Here is a 12,031-nt window from a genome sequence, read left to right as displayed (position 1 = left end):
CATGAAAGCGTAACTCTTTTTTGACTTTTGATTATTTTGCTAGGGGCACCCGTGAACTATTGCCCGACATAGCGGGCAAGCCGGCAAGTCGTCGGCAAGCGGATTGGGGTTTCCTCTACTTCACCATTACCAACTGTAACACAATGGTATACCTCTCTTTGAATAAAGTCGTTTACACAACGGCCACAAAGGACAAAATGTCCGCATTGACCGCAGAGGCGGGTTGCCCGAGAATCCATACAAATTGGCAATTCTTCTGCCGATTCCACAGTTTCATCAGGATCCTGCCGTAAACATCGCATGAGGCCTTCACGTTGTTTTCTTATGTCCTCCAAGGACATGAACTCCTCAGCACACAGCTGATGACATGAGCTCGACAGCTGGACCGGATTCCACTGATAGTCGTTGTACAGCGAGGTGGGAAGGGCTTCAGGGACCGTCACTGTGATTTGAGGCTTGAGCTCCATGACTGAATATAAATCAAACAAAATAATGTAGTTAGTTTTTGTGTGAAATAAAATGTTGAAAATTCTGTCAGGGCTCTGCCCCAGTAGTTTTTAAAGTTACCATGTTATCCTTAATATGGAGAAAAGATTTCTTTACATTTGAACAGATGCATCATTTGAATTTACATTAACAATTTAGGTAACAGGTATTTAAAAACAACCAAAGACACCATTACACCAAATTAATAAGTTAGGATCTATGATGTTCAACAATTTAAAAAAGTTAAACCGTTCAACAACAGAGTGCCGCATTATTTTTTTGTCTTTTCCGCGTTGTGAAGCACGGGTAGTTAAAGCATCAGCCAGTGTAAAAATAATAATAATGGAAAACACTGTCTAAAATACAGGGTGGAAAAAATCCCAGGACTATTTAATGTCAAAAAGAATCAAAGGTAGAGTTTCAAAACTTTGTCCCGGCCACGTAAAGAGAGAAATGGTCCAGGTATACTCGGTCAGGCCTAATCCACTGTTGTCAAACTGTTGTCCTATTGTTGCAAGTGTGCGCTACCCCGTTCCAGCGGTCATTGCCACTCCCCTCCTTTAATTTTTAGAAATAACTCAGCCCAGTACAAATTCTATAAATCGAACGGGTGATTTTAGTGACAGAAAATTTTAAGACGTGGTGGAAATATTACCTGGTAGTAAATTCTGCATCTCTATCTCATCGTCAGCGTCGGCTGGTACGATTCCACAAGAGTTAATATTTTGTGAGTCGCAGCGGATAAAAACTCTGCCATTGATATTATATGGTTGTTGATTTTTTCTTGAATTTTTGCAATGTCCGCATCCTGCAGCAGCCACTTGTTCTTTTTTCCTCTAGCGCAGTCTCTCCCTCGACTCAACTGAGTGAAGTAATTCGTCTCCTTCACCGAAATTGCCAGCAACTTACCTGAAGCATGAAATGGAGTATTGTTATCACAATTTGGCAATTATTGTGTTTATTATAACTAAAAAGAGTTCACTTCAAAGTCATGCATAAAAATGGACAATGATGATCAAATAAAAAAAATTCCTGCGAAGATGACGATTGTAGAAGAATGAGTAACCTGTTATTGGATTGCCGATACAGATACATTAATCTAACTGCCACAAAAGATTCCCACACTCAGCACCTTTAGCCTTTACTACTTCCTTCACCACTTCTTTCATCGTGGAACTTTTTCCCTCCCTTCCTAGAGCATTTTAAGATTGCAGATAAATTAATCTAACTGCCACAGACGGTTCCCACAAACCGCACTGCTGGCCTGTACTACTTCTTTCATTGCTCCCTAAGGTGTGAACCCGTTTCCCTTCCTTCCCATAGTATTGCAGATACATTAATCTAACTGCCTCAGACGGTTACCACACTCCATATTGTTCGCCTTTATTACTTCCTTCACTACTTCCTACGTCTTGGACCTGTTTTCCTCCCTTCCCATAATATTTTAGTATTGCAGATATGTAACTGCCACAAACGTTTTCCCAAACTCCGCACCTTTACTACATCCTTCACCACTTCCTATGTCATGGACCTGTTTCCCTTCCATCCCATAACATTACAGTATTGCAGATACATTAATCTAACTGCCACAGACGGTTACCACACTCTGGATCTTTCGCCTTTACTATTTTTTCCTTCACTACTTCCTACGTCTTTTTTGGGCCTGTTTCCCTCCCTTCCCATAACATTTTAGTATTGCAGATACATTAATGTAACAATGTAACTGCCACAAACGTTCCCCAAAATCTGCACTTCTCGCGTTTACTACACTTCCTTCGCCACTTCCTATGTCATGGACCTGTTTAAGTTTGCCATTGATGAGATTGATCCATGAATGTGATTCACCTACAAATTGTTTAAGATAAAATGTTATTTGTTATAACCTTATTTTGCTACGTAAATCAAATCTGTTAAATACTGTACCTATAAAAGTATGATTTATCTATGACTGTACCTATATTCGATCAGTGGTCGTTTCCAAATTGCGACTTATATCAATGTAAACCTAAAGCACGGGTCACACTAGGCTGCTCGCCACTTAACAGTAAACTAGATAACACATGTCCAGGTAAACTGCAAAAAGTGATGCATTTTATAATGCATGGACAACAGCCGCGGCTTTTGCCAACGAAGGTGGCATGTTGTGTCGTGTACGCCCCATGGTCGCTGCCGTCAACCCGCCACCACACTAAAGAGGTGGCTGGTTGACGTGTATAAACACGACTATGATGCACCACTCTGACAACGAGCCACCACGTCAACACGCCACCTCAAACTTCTTCTTTTTGGTGGCGGGTTGACGTGGGCTGGTTGACGTTGGCGTGTTCCCGTATATCATTAGCTCGTTTCGTTTAGTTAAACGAGGTTTAAAATTACTGAAATAACAAGAAACAAATTATTAATAAAACACTACCTCTTCAGTGCACCGGACAGAACTGACAATAAAATTGGCTTCAGCTGTTTTAAAAGGATGAGAAATCTAATAAAGGTGTATTTTTTATCTAGGGTTTCACCATGGGACCCATGCGCTATGCAACAAAATCGCTTCTATGCACTCTAAGACAGTTTTACTATAAGATTTTATGTACTATGACAAGTTTTCACTTTTAGACACTGTGAGACAATTTTTAATTAGGCACTGTGAGATTATGCACAATGGCATGACACCGTGATATGACATAATGTAGTGTAGCTACATGCTAGGTTAATCAGGCCAGCTTTTTATAAGCAAACTAGAAAAGAAGAAGAAAATAAATAGAAACAGAAGAAGAAGTTGTCTGCAGAACAGCAGAAGGTTCAATCAGCTGTTTTATGTTTATGGGAACAAAATCCAAGTAAAAATAAACAATCAACAGTGGTCAGTGCTGAGTGCAGTTGTGTCAAACTCAATCTCAACATAACCAAAACGTTATATCTTAGAAGTAAATTAATTGTCTTATCGATTAATCGTACATTTGTAATAAGTGCAGTGAACATTTTACCTTAATATTATGACTTCTTCTTTTCTTCTTAACTGTTTGTGTTCTTTCGTGGGTTCGTTTTTTTAAATGTCCGTGTCTAATGCCAATCAAAATCAATCGATCTTCCTACAATTAGGCCAATTCTTATGGTAGATTTATATTCTTAGTTTTCATTGCAAGGTTCGCCTGATATTATTTGTTATACTTCAGCCTAGCCTATTTTAGATTTCAACATGAGAAACTCATGTAATTGCTACAGCTGTTGTTACTTTATATCTCTTGTCACTTTGGGTTCAGTTTTCATTACAGTATTATTATCCATAATTTTAGGAGAATCCACCTCATATTTTTCTAAAATTGATGATTTTCATAACAACCAACCCCGAATACCTTTTGCCATCAACACCTGGCCTTTTACTAACGCAACTGCTGCAGGTAAGTTAACTTAGACCTAATAACATTAGGCTAAGTAGGGCCTAGGGTCTATTTTAAAGTTGTAGTTTTTGGGAGCCAGCTTTAAAGTTAATTTAGGCCTCACAGCCCACTCAGACAATGATTTAATTTAGTTGTGTACGATTGTGAAATGTTTGTCGTCCGGTTTTAAAGTTACTTATCAAAGTGTTTGTCTTGTAGATTGTTCCATTTGCTTAGTGAATGGTCCTTACAATTGAGTTGAATTAGATGATAATTTATCAGGGGAAGCATAACTAACCAGTAACGTAAGGTAAACCACCCAAATTCCGGTTGGAGAAGGTAAGGTTAGGTTTTAATCAGTTTTTGCATGAATTATTTAATTTTTATGCTTATATTTATATTTGTTTTATTCTCCTATGTTTACTTGTATAAATTATATAAAAAGTAAACAGATAAGTTATCTAAATAAATAACATTGTTTTGGTTTATTTTCTTGGACTCCTCAAATTAACCCTATAGGCCTACCGTAACCCTAATTCCGGTCAATGTTGTTTTCCACCTGACAATGATAATTTTTGCCATTAATGCAAGTCAACATAGTTGGGGAAAGTTAGTCAAAAATTTGAACTAGTTAGAAGTTATTAGTTAGTCCCGTAAAAAGTAACTGATAATCAAGTAATCAAGTAAGTAATCAAGTACTTTATTAGTCATTAAATAATCATTGATTACAATAGACCTCGTCAGAGACACATATATAAAACAATAGCGATACATTATCACAGTCACATTTTAGCATACAAAATAGAAAGGCTTGCATATCACAGACGCTACAATAAATAAATAGCTGTACAGTTAAATAGATAGAAAAAAAACATGCATAGAGTTATAAGATTAATACTAAATAAATATAATGACAGTCAGAATAAATAGATAGAATAGGTAGATAGAAATAGATAGAAGTTAACTTACTAGATAGTTAGCCTAGTTTAAAAACTAACGAATATTGCTATTCGGTATTCCCAAGTATGCAAGCCAACATATTAAAAACCACTGTAAATGTAACTCAATTACCAAATATTTCATCCAGAACCCTTTAATGGGCAGTTGAGACACCTTCATAGACGTTTAAAATAATTTTAATAACAGTATTGATGGGTACACAAATGCAATAAAAAGAAAGCAAGTAAGTAAACAATTATACTATGTTATAAGTTAGGAGAAATCACACATTTTGAGTAATTAAACTACACCTACATTATAATTAAAATATAAAATCAGTCTGTCCTTAAGAAAATATCAATACCTCTAAATGGGTAGTTTTGACAAATGCATAGACGTTCAAAATTAAGTTTTGTTCTTTCATTACCCCCCCCCTTGGAGGGGGAGGGGGTATTTTAAAACAATTGTAACGAGTTACAGGAAAAGCTCTCAAGCCTTTAAAAAATATTTTCATATATCAACAATTTTTTTGTTTCTGATTCCTAACAGTATTAATCATGATTTGGAGTATGGGTTTACAAAGAATCCACAAACTTTCATTTTAAAATTAAATTGTAAGCCAAAATAAAATAAAATATAATTATTTTTTTCTTTTTGTATATATTGCATCTAAAAGGCAAAAAAACTGCATGTACTAATCTGCATCCATTATGTTGATACAGCATGGGATGCTTTGTACAACCGCAATCTCTCTGCTCTGGATGCAGTTGAGATCGGGTGCACAGTTTGCGAACAGGAGCAATGCGATTTCACTGTTGGCTACGGAGGAAGTCCTGACGAGAACGGGGAAACTACTCTCGACGCTTTTATCATGGACGGGTGAGTTGGACCATAATCTGTGTGAATGTCATTTCTAAGTTGCCAATTATTTAATCACACTCTGATTAACCCTTTAGATACTGAAACATTTTTTACATGTTAGGCCTAAGCCAAAACTGCTAAGGTTTTTTTCATCCCAACACTGCCAAGCCTAAAATTGATGAATTTGTAGAGATTTACTCTAAAAGGCTTAACTTCTTTAAATTTAAAGTTGTTTAATTGATCTTTATTTTTTTTTTCAAAAAGAGAAAAAATAATAGGTAGGGGAGACTGAGGCACAACGGATCACTTTTTACCAATAACTTTATGTAAAATAATGTTGAATTTTTTTGTTAAAATAATGTTGAATTTTTTTGGTTTGGAAAATACATATATCTACGATATCACTTCTCAGGTTGGCCCCTACTTAAATAATTGTTCTTGTGATCATATTTCTAGAATAAAAGGCTTCATAATAATAAATAAAAACCCTTGCATGCTGACCTACTGTGCCCTGGCCCGGAGTACAGTGGTTCTGGGTCTGGGGTACAGTGGGTCGGGGTCTGTGGTACAATGGGTCATAAAAAAACTGAAATAATTTCTTACAGAGTGTTTAATAAAATATAAACTTCTTAAATATGTACATGGGACTAATGGACATTATACTTAGAGGGATACAATTGGAAAGAAAGCTTTTGCAGGGTTCTTTCCGTCCGTGAACAGTAGGAGTAGGCAGTTTCTTCACTATGTCAGTTGAAAGAACGAAATACAAATCTTCACTTTCAAAAACAAAGTTATATGAAGGGGAAAGTCTTTTCATATACTTAACTTCATAGCCAACATCTTCAACTTCCATCACCTTAGCTACAAAGTGGTTGACGTTGCCTTTCTTCTTACCGCAAACTTGAACAAGTAGAAAGTCTCCAATGTTTGGTTTTGGACTTAGGCTACTGTCATCCCTACCTGCCTCAGATTCTTCTTCCAAAAACTCCACTCCGAGATCGCTTTCAGAAGACTCTTTCCATTCCTCTTCTTCAGAGCTAGTTACCGGTATTTCCTGATAGAGTTTTTTACGAATACTCCTACTTTTTTTACATTTTCAGGATTTTGTGGTTTAGGCTGTTGTTTTAGTGACTTATTTTTTTTATTTTTTCCCCTTTCCAGTGTCTCCAATATAAGGTTCTTCACTGGGGTATCTGTCAAAACCTCAGATTTGACGATCTTCCTCTTTGTTACTCTTGTTGTCCTTTCGCTGGCTTTCGGAAAGGGTCGTACCAACTTCAGGTGCCACTTTATACACCTCCAGGGGATTGAGCAAAATTGAGGTTGAACTGCCTGGGATAGGCTGGTACTCTCCTGTTGTTCTATTGTCTGTTGTGTCAGTAGTTTCTGGGTCAACTGGTGGATTTTGCTGTCAAGGTCTTTGAAGACAGCATTAGAAAATTAATGCCTGTTTCGTCCAAGTTACAAATTTGATCAGAAATTAATCCTTCCTTGAAAATAATTTCTTCAATTTTATTTTGAAATTCCGCCATTTCAGATGAGTCTGCTGATAATTTCTCCCCACTAATATTATAGTCCTCGCCACGCTAAGTTGAGGCAGCCCAAGGCCGCACTAGATATACGCCGTGCGCCTTTGGCTGTCTCAACTTAGGGTGGCGAGGACTAAAAGCTGCCTTATTCCATACCTCTTCTTCCATCAGTCCAGTTTTCACTCGCTGTAAATGTTTCCTCTCCGTCTTTTTAAGTTCTTATGGTATTCAATCGCCTTAGTCTGTAGCATTGGCCCACTCACAGGACTGCCCATCCCTCGAAGCTGGGAAAACCACAAAAAAAGGGCTTCAAACGTCTGCTTGTAGTTACCCTTCTTCAAAGTCTTTCGACTAAGAAACTCTGCCTCCACTCACACTTTTGTTAACATATTTTTTTTATTTCTTCATGTTTTCGTCTCCAGTTGCCAATAGTGACTTTCCTAACCCCCAAATCAGCAGCCACCTTATTAATTGACTTGCCATTGTCCAAATGTTTAATAGCATTAAATTTTGTTTCAAGAGAAACTAATACTCTCTTTCCACTCATAGCAACAATAAAAATCAACAACAAACGATAAACAATCAATTAAAATGGCAAAAATAAACACACCTACACAACCACGATTAGCACGAGTACGACTAACACCAACCAAGTCCAGCGCGAGTTCAGAGCCAACTTAATCTGTCAGGTAGATATGAAAATACGCAGGTTTCAATAGAAGATAATTCATAGAAGCTTGACCTAGCAACAGCCAGTAAAAATCTCAGGCGCTACTGTAGTTCTTAGCATTAATTGATCATCTGAGTATTTTGGCGTTACAGGTTGACTGCTGGACCAAGTAGCAGCCAGTAGAGACGTCCACGGCTTGACCGCGCTTCTTAAACAATTAAACATCGCGGCTCCCCGTAGTTGTCTCGCTATTAAGACCTTTATTTATGTTTGTTATTTTTTAATGACTGGCTCGGTTAACCGAGACTTAGATAACCAAGAGTTGACTGTATACAGTTTTGTGTGTTTTTATTTTAGTTATTTTCCAGGTTTGGCGTCTTTACGTGTACCAATCCTTTTTAATTTTTTTTTACTTGCTCGCGTTCAAACTGAATCAGATTCCATATCCTAAACTTTCTATTTTACGAATTGCAATGAAAAAGGTCTGCAGTTCCTTAAATAATTAATAACTTCTCTCCACGATTACAAAAGTCAAACCAATTACTGTTATACTAGACCTTTACTCAACAACTGTTTCTCATATAGGATGACGATGAACGTCGGTGCTGTCGGAGCGTTACGAGGTGTAAAATCCGCCATCTCTGTGGCACGGAGAGTCCTGGAGAACACCAAACACTCCATTCTTGTCGGAGAGTTGGCCACTCAGTTCGCCATCAACATGGGCTTCAAGTCAGAATCTTTGTCGACGAACCAGTCAGAAGCTACTTGGCGGAATTGGGTCGGAAGCAACTGTCAACCAAACTATTGGACCGTAAGTAGAATTTTATTAGTCGTTGATATAGTTCAAGTATTTTTTGCAGAGAAGAAGTTTGTGTGTAGGAAGAAGAAATTACCTATCTGCGTTTATACAAACAAAAATGTGCTGGTAGAACCCATATATGTTGCCATCGTGGTACTCAGTTACTGTTCAGATAACAATTTGGAACTCAGAATTTTTTATTTGCCAGAAAATATTTTCATACAGTAGATTTCCTCATTTCTGTCAATGACCACAGCAATGGTCGGAACGGCCAAAATGTAAGAAATCAAGTACACTTCTTACAAGAAAGAAAGTGTTTTGTAACTGTTACTCATAATACCCCAATGCGAATATTGCTACACAGCTGGTGTCACCATTAAGCTGATAGGAAGTTAAATAGATTACGGGACTTGAGAGTTGAGTGTATGTTTACTATCTTGTGTTACAGGATTATATTTACAAGTGTTCACAAAATCTTCAAATCTTTTAATCCCCAAAGGCTTTGACCATAATTATTACAAAATACTTTTGTGACAGCGACATTATTTAGGTGGGTAAATTAAAACTGAATATTAGTGTGAATATGAATATCTGAATACAAAAATAATGTTGTAAGGTGAAAGGTATGTAGTGATGAAACAGTTAGTAAACTCACAAATTGAAGATGTAAAATGTGTCAAAGAGACTAAATCTGCGTTGTTACTTTACTCAATGACCATGCCAAATTCGAGGGACCACTAGAGAGAAAAATTAAAATTGCAGTAATGATATTTTTAGTTAGGTTATAACAAACATTATTATTTAAAGTGACTATTGTAAATCAAAGTACCGTATAGGAAAAATGCTGGATGGCAAGTTTACTATCTTAAGTAAATTAGTAAATAATGTAATCTACAGATTAGATTAGTGTTCTGGTTTCTCATATTTTTAGAAAATATTTTCTATTGTTTAAAAACTGTCCATTACTGCTTGGTCTTGTATGATATTATTCTATATTATTATAACTTCATTGAGGGTGTAGTGGGTCACAAATACTTTGAGGTGGCAATCTAATATTTGTTCCTCCTCTTAAAAAATTAACATGCTTATACACCGTTTTGGGGAGTTTTTAGCTAGCATCATTTATACAAACACAATAATAAAGGACAGCTGGGTTTGGTTTTGAAATATAAAAAGCTTCCTACTCTTCTGAGGATTTGAAGTATGAATGTACACCAAGGGCGTAACTAGTAATTTTTTCAGGGGGGAGCGACATGGGTTGACCAGGGGGTCAGTAGGTATGGAATAACCCCCTGCTTAGAGGAGGGATTTTTTTACGTAAACCTTTCTTGTTAAAGCTAAATTCTCTGTCTCTATTTTTGCAAGATCATAAACATTTTATGATACTATTTTGGAAGATCAAAGATAATACGTAAATTTAAATATAAAGACAGTGTACTAATGCATAAGGAATAAGTCAGCAACACACTATCAATCGGGAAACTTTGTCTTAGCAATCACAGCAGTAAAAATATAATAAATATATATTTTTTTAAATTAAATATAACATTATATAACCAAACTGTATTGGCGTTGGGGTTGATTATTTTCAATGCCAAAAGAGCTAAAAACCGTTTTAGGGGGGGGGGTTTAATTCTCCCGGGCCCCCCTTTTACCTAAGGGGTATGGAATAACCCCCAGACCCCCCGGTCGGTCGACCCCCCCCCCCCCCTATTTTGAAATCCTGGCTACGTCACTGATCACAGTACTTTATCATCAGTCAGTCGGCGCTGCACTTCCCACTAAAACTTGAATACGCAAAGAAAGTAATTAAGGAAACAGTCATTCCATATTTTAAAACTAGAATACAAAATATTTTTAACACCTTAAACTTAATTTTCAAGGGGTGGAGATTAAACAATTCATATGAAGTCGGGTTCTTTTCGAAGATTCGGTCACTCAGGGCTCGGATAAGGTAATCCAAATATGGTACAAAATGTGATTTTCTGTAGTAGTCCTCTACACTCTTCGACAGTACATTAGAGTGGTGGCTGTGCTTGGTATCGGTACGAGGCCTAGTCATAGAGTAGAAAGACCTAAAACATCTGCAGTATAGTCCAGTTGAAAGGCTTTTTGTTTTGTTTGTTTCCCTCTTTGAAAGGGTTATAAGGCCATTGACTATGTCAATAAAATTGTCATGAAATTTTCAAATCGACTTGTACTTTTCTGTCCACCTAGTTTCACAAAGGTTTTGCTAAGTCCCAACAACGCTTCTTCTTCTGGAATCCTTCCTAAAAACGTAGTCACTTCTTTTATAGTACCTACAGTGTTTCTAATTTGTGGTAGCCTATATCACTGACATCGCTAATACCTAAATTTAGCCAGTGGCTGGCACAATGATAAAAGTTAGCCATAAATGAAATGAAATATATTTATTGCCTTTTGAATTTTTACGAATTATTGAAAATGTCATAAGACAGACATTAATAATCAATAGTGAGGACTATGGCTCGAGTTAAAAGAAGTAAAAGCTGCGGATCTTTATTTAAAGATATTGGTATCTTAACACTTACAAATCTTGACATAGTTGAAATTGTTAAACTAATGTTTAATGAAATTACAATTTTTGATGACTGTAAATTCAACCATACCTATCCAACACGACATCAGAACAAATTGAAATTTCCTCGGCATAGGCTTTCATTCTATGAAAACTCTCCAAAATACATGGTAGTCAAAGTTTATAATAAATTGTACAGCATTTTACAAAAAAACAATTCCAAGAACTTAGCCCTTACATATATACTTAAACTTCTCTTACAAAAACCATACTACACTGTAGAAGAGTTTTTAAGGATACTTTGTAAAATGATACGCTGAATGAAGAATGATAAGGTCTTTTCTAGTTATTTATGAGACATTTTACTTATGTTAACTTTATTATTTTTAGTTTGGTTTTAGTTTTAGTTTATATTCTGACGACACTCCAATCTTTTGTACCTTGTGCATTAGGCCTATAAGATGTGATGAGTAAATAAAAAATTTGAATTTGAATTTGACAGCTAAAATTATAGCATAGTCACTTAATGAATACGATATAGCTAACTACACTAATCATCAATATATATATAATTCCGCAAGTCAAATTTTCGTAAAGAAATTGTAAGTGACTGGATGGCCGTAGAAGGATGGGAGGGGTCTTATTTTAAAGGTCTTGACGCTTGACGTGAATTTTGAGGGAAAACTATTCATTTTTCTTAATTATGCACCAAAAGGCTGTTACGGAATAAAATAATTCACATTTAAATAACATGGGAATCTAGGTCATGTCTGCTTATCCTATACTCTAATACGAGCAATGTTTGCTTGTATGCTTGCTTGCTTGCTTGCTTGC

General features: G+C 36.3%; 1 protein-coding gene and 1 long non-coding RNA gene across 2 annotated transcripts in view; one reads left to right on the top strand and one right to left on the bottom strand.

Moving 5' to 3' along the window:
- Positions 1-271: 271 nt before the first annotated feature.
- LOC129005996 (uncharacterized) lies at positions 272-2,516 on the bottom strand. Its single transcript, XR_008491888.1, has 3 exons — positions 2,441-2,516; positions 1,142-1,395; positions 272-469 (listed from the first exon to the last, which is right to left on the bottom strand). It is a non-coding gene; the product is annotated as an uncharacterized LOC129005996 (long non-coding RNA).
- An 835-nt stretch (positions 2,517-3,351) lies between these two features.
- LOC129006002 (N(4)-(Beta-N-acetylglucosaminyl)-L-asparaginase-like) overlaps positions 3,352-12,031 on the top strand; it is a 29,470-nt gene continuing 20,790 nt past the window's right edge. Inside the window, exons 1-3 of the mRNA XM_054435086.1 lie at positions 3,352-3,881; positions 5,522-5,678; positions 8,445-8,670. Coding sequence (XP_054291061.1) covers positions 3,680-3,881; positions 5,522-5,678; positions 8,445-8,670 — 585 coding nt within the window. The 5' untranslated portion in view covers positions 3,352-3,679. The remainder of the gene's footprint in view (positions 3,882-5,521; positions 5,679-8,444; positions 8,671-12,031) is intronic.

Source organism: Macrosteles quadrilineatus, unplaced genomic scaffold (genome assembly GCF_028750875.1).
Source record: "Macrosteles quadrilineatus isolate MER2022 unplaced genomic scaffold, UCM_ALF_1.0 Scaffold_51__1_contigs__length_872494, whole genome shotgun sequence".
NCBI classification, from domain to species: domain Eukaryota; kingdom Metazoa; phylum Arthropoda; class Insecta; order Hemiptera; family Cicadellidae; genus Macrosteles; species Macrosteles quadrilineatus.
Note: the sequence above shows the minus strand (reverse complement) of the source record. Positions and strands in the feature narration are given on the sequence as shown.